The sequence below is a fragment of the Hemitrygon akajei genome, chromosome 6 (genome assembly GCF_048418815.1).
Source record: "Hemitrygon akajei chromosome 6, sHemAka1.3, whole genome shotgun sequence".
Classification (NCBI taxonomy): domain Eukaryota; kingdom Metazoa; phylum Chordata; class Chondrichthyes; order Myliobatiformes; family Dasyatidae; genus Hemitrygon; species Hemitrygon akajei.
The window spans coordinates 95,409,756-95,416,738 of NC_133129.1; the positions used below are offsets into that span (position 1 = coordinate 95,409,756).

The 6,983-nt window shown below is 46.0% G+C and overlaps 1 protein-coding gene across 1 annotated transcript in view; it reads left to right on the forward strand.

Annotated features, from left to right (window-relative positions):
- LOC140729814 (complement C1s subcomponent-like) overlaps positions 1 to 6,983 on the forward strand; it is a 93,577-nt gene that overhangs the window by 18,700 nt on the left and 67,894 nt on the right. Inside the window, exon 3 of the mRNA XM_073050026.1 lies at positions 5,073 to 5,241. Within this exon, the coding sequence (XP_072906127.1) occupies positions 5,073 to 5,241 (169 nt within the window). The remainder of the gene's footprint in view (positions 1 to 5,072; positions 5,242 to 6,983) is intronic.

The window sequence follows — 6,983 nt, forward strand, 5'->3', positions numbered from 1 at the left end:
GATAGACCATGGATTTGTGCCTGAGCAAGGTTTTTTTTTATGGAAGACCAGCAGTTGCCTAAGCTGCAAGTTTCCCCTCTCCACGCAACCAATGTTGTCCAAGGGAAGGGCATTAGGACCCATACAGCTTGGCACTGGTGTTGTCGCAGAGCAATGTGTGGTTAAGTGCCTTGCTCAAGGACACACATGCAGCCTCAGCCAAGGCTCGAACTAGTGACCTTCAGATCAGTAGACGAACACCTTAGCCACTTGGCCATGAGCCAACACTATCGCTGACATACAGCACTGTGCAAAGGTCTTACTGCTAGGGTGCCTAAGACTTCTGCACAGTACTGTATTTGTCAATGTGGAGCAGAGAGCAAGTTTGTAAATCTGGCGGGAGCAAATGATGTTGGGAATGGCGAGGATGGAGCACCCCGGGAGGGGTGTGGGACAGGTGGCAGAGAAGGAGTGCCAGGGACAGGGAGTGGCGTTGGTGCAGACACAGTGGCCCTGAGGAACCAGGCAAGGTAATTTCATTCCAAACAATTGGTTTATTAATCATTACAGAATGTCTCTCTGGTGCTTCCCACTCCCTCCCCTCTCCCTTCCCCTTTTCCCAACCATGATTCCCCTCTCCCTGCCCCCTTCCCACTCTCAGTCCACAATAGAGACCTGGATCAGAATCAGGTTTATCATCACTCACATATGTCATGAAATTTGTTTGTTTTGGCAATACATAAAATTACTACAGTACTGTGTAAATTAGTTTAGGCTCTCTAGCTATATAGTATATATGTGCCTTAGACTTTTGCACGATAATCTATGTCATGAAATTGGTTGTTTGTGCAATACAGAAAATGTACTATAAATTACAATAGAAGTGTATATAAGATTTAAATAAACAGAGCAAAAGGGAGCAAAATAGTGAGATGATGTTCATAGGGTCATGGACTGCTCAGAAACCTGAGAGTGCAGGGAAGGAAAGAACAAGAGTGAAAAGATGCCGCTGGATGGTGGCGGCTTTTGTGCGCAGCTCCAAAGAGAATCCCGTCTTGGACAACTACAGCAGGAAGCTATATCACTGTCAGTACGCAACATTGCTTTTTTAAGAGTTATCTACCTATCCAAGCTTCTTTTAAATGTTACAATCAAACCTGCACTTACCACTTGTGCTGGGTGCTCGTGCCACACTCACACCACCTTCGGAGTGGAGGCATTCCCCTTCAGGATCCCCTTAAATATTTCACCATTCACCCTTAGCCTAGGACCTCGAGTTTGAGTCTGACCCAACCAGTGGAAAATGCCTGCTTACAGTTACCCTATCTCATCATTATCATCATTATGTGCTGTGTCATATGACGTGGACGGTCACAGTCTTTCCACGAGCATGACAGTTTACACTACTGATAGTTCTCAGCAACTTTTTCTACAGAAGTGGTTTACCATTGCCACCATCTGGCCAGAGTGTCTTTACAAGACGGGTGACCCTGGCCATCATCCATACTCTTCAGAGATTGTCTGCCTGGTGTCAGTGGTCACATAACCAGGACTTGTCATACGGCCACCCACCGCCTGATCCCATGACCCTGATGGGGGTGGGAGTGGTTTCTAAGCAGATGCAACACCTTGTCCTAGAGTGACCTGTAGGCTAGTGAAGGGAAAGAGGGCCTTACACCTCCCCCCATCCAACCCTATCTATACTCCTCAGAATTTTGTATGTAAGGGTTTTTTTCTTTTATGTTACTGCATATGTTAATCAAAATGGCTTCTTTGTAAAGTTAAAAGTAAGAATGCTTCCTTGTTATGGTAACTGGTGAGAGAGTGCTTTCTCTCACAGCTTGTTTGGGTTATAATTACTGATAACAAGAATTGTATTCATTTGTTAACCAATTGGGACAGATGTTATTCTTTCTGGTGTTGCGCGGGCTTTTGGGGAGTTGGAGGGGAGATTGTGAGGAAGGTGGACGGTGCTGGAGGTGCTCTGGTCAACCACCGAGGTTGGTCCCAGGCGACGGGTCGTGGAGGTCGGAGAACTTCGAATAGTGGACCGAAGACTTCGATGGCTGAGCTCCAACGATTGTGCACTAATTGACTGAACCCTGATAAGTTCTGGCGCATTTTCTTTCCTTTCTTTTCTTTCATATATATTGTATCGCTATTAGTTCCAGTAAGATTTATAAAGTGTATTCTGTAAACGTACATGGTGTGCGGTTTGATATTGTGTGTGCGAGTTTGTACCAGTGTGCATTTCACAGCATCCACGTATATGGGAGGCGCGGTTTGGCGGGTGGACGAATTTTCCCCTAGACATACACCAGCTGATTGCGTGAGCGTTACATGTATATTTCTATTATTTTCATTTCAAAAATAGACTTTGTACATGATACAGAAATCATGCAAAATACCTTTACATTTGTGGTAAATGCTATCAGTAGTGTAAACTTCATAGTGAAACACAATTAAATGAAACACCAGCGCCCCAATGTAGTTCCTTTGCGTACAACCACAGACTCTGCTGCCCATGTAGGTGGGTTGCAATAAAAATTCAACAATTAAGCTTGTGAATATGCACGTTCCAGCTAATTACTGCTCCATTATGATGGTATTTAACTCCCTTCTTTCCATTCTCGGCCTATTGACATTTGACCAAAAGCACAGCAACATTAACACTCCCTGCTTACCCTTGTCCTTGTCCAGGAAAGACTACCATTTCGACTGACGCTGTAAAAGAGGGGTATTCGTTCAGTATTTAGTTATTGCTTCCAAACACAATGTTGGCATTTAACTTTCTGTTTGAGACTTTTATTCAACGGCCTCTTGGCCATGGATTTATTGTTTTTAAACTCCACAACAGTTCTCACTAAAGTTAGTAAACTGTTGACTTGCTTCAGGGTCTCTCTCTCTCTCCACCCTTGGGCCATATCCGAACGTACTGACACCCTGAGATGCGCTTTCCGAGGGGGTTCCCCCCCACCTGACTCTGAGACCAGACTGTGGTCTTTCCCCACAGAGCTGTAGTGAGTGCCACAGTGTGTACTCCTGCAGCCTGGAACATGGGGCATTCCCTTACAGATATTCTGAAGATGCTGGAATTCCAGAGCAACCCATACGAAGCTCTGGAGGAACTCAGCAGGTCAGGTTGCATCTGTGGAAAGGATTCTGATTAATTGGCACAGCCACTTATTTTTGGACAAATCATAAAGAACAAAAACTAATTGAGAATATGGGTTTGTTTATTTGGGACACTCTGCTGCTTAATTGGGACAGGACATTGTTCCAAACATTTTCTAATTAGTGCCGGTCATATGCCCTTGTAGGGCGGTTAGACACAACACTGTGCTTAGAACGAACAGTTCTTAAACAGCACCAGTTGCTTGTGTTTGTGTTCAAAAAGCAGTGATTTTTGTCACTAATAAATGGCACAAAATAAGTCGTAAGACAATTCACCTCGGTTTCAAGCTGAGATGCCAGAAATGGCCATGAGTGAAAATGAAACAATTTCACATCTTCAACAAGTTAGAAACTATGAAGAACTTTAAGGTATTGATAATCATCTTGAGTGTTACAATGAAAATGAATACTTGAAGGATGCAACAGCTTCTAACTAGTGTCAGCCATGTGCACTTGCGTGGCGGTTAGACACTACGCCGTGCACAGAGGCAATGGTTTTTAAGCAGCATTGGTTTGCCTATGCTTGTGGCTTCATCTGAGCCAAACAATGCCAAATTAAAAAGCGGTGATGTTTTGACGCTATGAAGGCATTATCTGCACATTACTAATTTTGTTAATTTACAGTCATTGAAAAGAACACGGCAGTGTACGCTGGATGGTTTGCTCCATCGATAACTATTAGGAACTAATATACTTTTATAGCACTGGAGTAATATTGGCAGTGTCCTACTTGTTCCATATTTCATTTAAATACATAATTTGTAACTCAGTTAAATGCTAGCTTGTTTTGTTTTAACTATTTCCATGAAACTTTGGCGAACTGGTGGAAGCCATTTAATAAGGCCAAAATGTGCTGGTCCCAATGTGTCCCAGCTAACCGGAATTCATAGTGCATTCAGAAATCTGATGGCAGAGGGGAAGAAGCTGCTCCTAAAACACTCAGTTTCAGAAGCTTCAGGTTCCTGCACCTTCTCCCTGATGGTAACAATGAGAAGGGGATGCGTCCTGGGTGATGGGGGCTCCTAATGTTGAATGCCGTGTTTTTTGAGGCATCAGATACCCTCAATATTGGGGAGTGAATGGGTGTCGGACACAATGGGAACTACTCTGTTCCCAGCCCTTTCAGCCAGGCTCTTGGTGCCCCCTCGACACCGAGTGTGTCTATTGCTGAAAACTAACCCAGCTGGGTGAAGGGACAGGAGGAAGAGTGAGGAGACAGAGATGGGGAAATGCAGTGAGCAGGATTGGACTTGGAGAGGGAAAAGGAATGATGTAGGGAGAGAAGTATTAGGTAGGGTAGATAGTGGTGGATGGAAAAATGGACAGGGGGAAAGGGATAAGAAGAGCAAAGGGGAAGGGGAGGGAAAAGAGGAAGACAGTGAGAGAGGTTAGAGGGAGAAGGGGAGAGAGAGAAAGAAAGAGAGGAGGAGGAGGGGAGGGAAGAAGAGGGAGAGAAAAGCTAAAGAGAGAGGGGAAAGGGAAAAGGGAGACTGAGAGTGAGGGCTGAAAGAGGTGAGGGAAGAGAGAGAGAGAGGCAAAGAAAGAGAGAAAGGAATATGCAGGAGGTGGTAGAGGGGAACAGAGGGTAATGAAAGGAGAGAGCAAAGGAGAGAGAGGGAGATGGGGAAGACAGCCCACTGAGTAACTTGGAGGAAAGGAGGAAGAGAAGGTGGGAAATGGGAAGAGGGGAGATGAGAGAGGAGAGGGTGAAGGAAAGGGAGAGGGAGAGAAACCTAACAGCCAAAACCTCTACACCACCCCACGTTCCAAGGGTCAGGTGCTGGGAGGTTTGAAATGTCCACCAGAGGCAGACAAGAGCAGCTATGCGGATCCTGGAGGGACGCCTCTCCTTTGCCCACCAACCCTCCATCCTCTGCCGACCATGACGTCTCACAGCCGACCTTGGCTTCTCCCGGCAGGTCCAGTCGGAGGGGGAGCAACTGGCCAGGCTGTGCGGCACGCGGAAAGGGGAGGATCCTGCGCTCTACGAGTACTACTCGAGCACCAACTCCATGAGGGCTCTGTTCCAAGCAAACAGTTCTTCAAGCAGACCTTTCTCTGGCTTTCTGGCTCTCTATTCCAGGGTGGGTAAGTTGGATATTTAAAACACGAGCGATTCCGTAGACGCTGGAAATGTAGAGTAACATGTTGGAACTCAGCAGGTCAGGCAGCGTCTATGCCACACGTAGAAAGCATCCCGTCTAGATGTGTCACGGCTTGGTCTGGCAACTGGCCACAAGGAACTGCAGAAGAGTTGTGGAATCACAGAAAACAGTCTCCCCTCCACACTCTGTCTACGCTTCTCGCTGCCTCAGTAAAGCAGCCAGCGTAATCAGAGAGCCTCACCCACCCTGGAAGTTACCCCTTCTCCTCTCTCCCTTAGGTCAGAAGTTACAAAAGCCTGAAGGCACGTACCACCAGGGTCATGGACAGCTTCTACCCCACTGTTATATGACTTTTGAATAGTTCCCCAATACAGTAAGACAGACACTCGGCCTCACAATCTACCTGGCTGATGTTTCGGGCTGAGAACCTTCATCAGGACAGGAAAGAGAGGGGGCAGAGGTTGGCGTTAGAAGCTGGGGGAGGGGAGGAGTACAATCTGGAAGGTGATAGGGGAAGCCAGGTGAGGGGGAAGGTGGGTGGGTAGGAGGGGGGGGGGGATGATGTGAGAAGCTGGAAGGTGATAGGTGGAAAAGGTAAAGGACTGAAGAAGGAACCTGATAGGAAACGAGATGTACATTCCAGAGTTTAAAGTTCAAAGTCAGTTTATATTATCAAAGTACACATACGTCACCATATACAACCCTGAGATTCACTTTCTTGTGGGCACACTCATCAAATCTATAGCATAGTAACTAAAACAGGATCAATGAAAGATCAACCAGAGTGCAGAAGACAACAAACTGTGCAAATGCAAATATAAATAAATAGCAATAAATAACAAGAACATGAAATAATGAGATAATGAGGCCTTAAAGTGAGATCATTGGTTGTGGGAAAATCTCAATGGATGAGCAAGTGAGTGTAGTTCAAGAGCCTGATGTTTCAGGGGATGTAAATGCTCTTGAACCCGGTGGTGTGAATCCTGAGGCTCTTGTACCTTCTGCCTGATGGCAGCAGTGAGAAAAGAGCACGGCCTGGGTGGTGAGGATCTTTGATGATGGATGTTGCTTTCCAATGACTGCATTTCATGTAGGTGCGCTCACTGGTTGGGAGGGCTTTACACCTGATGTACTGTGCCGAATGCATTACCTTTTGTAGGATTCTCCATTCAAAGGCATTGGTGTTTCTGTACCAGGCCATGATGTAGGCAGTCAACACTCTCTCCACTATGCACTTATAGAAATTTGGCATAAAGTTGGTAATCGGGTTTGTTATGGTCACAGTGAAAAACTTTGAGAGATCAGTACATCAATACATTGAGGTAGAACGGGGGAAACCCAATAACAAAATGCAGAATAAGGTGTTACAAATACAGAGAGAGGGCAGTACAGATAGGCAATGAGCTGCAGGAGCCAACGAGGTAGATTGTGAGATAAAGAGTCCAACTTATCATACTAAGGAAAGGTTCAATAGTCTTATAACCACAGGATAGAAGCTGCCATCTCTCACGCAACCCACAACAATTCAGTGTTGGATGCGGGAAGGAACCAAAGCACGCGGGGAAGCCCACTTGGGTCACAGGCGGTATGTGCTATTGGGTCTTTTGTACCTGGGGGAAGGGAGAAGAGAGAATGACTGAGGTAGGTGGGGTCTCTGATTACACTGGCTGCTTTACCAAGGCAGTGAGAAGTCTAGCCCGAGTTCTTGGAGGTGTGGGTGGTTTC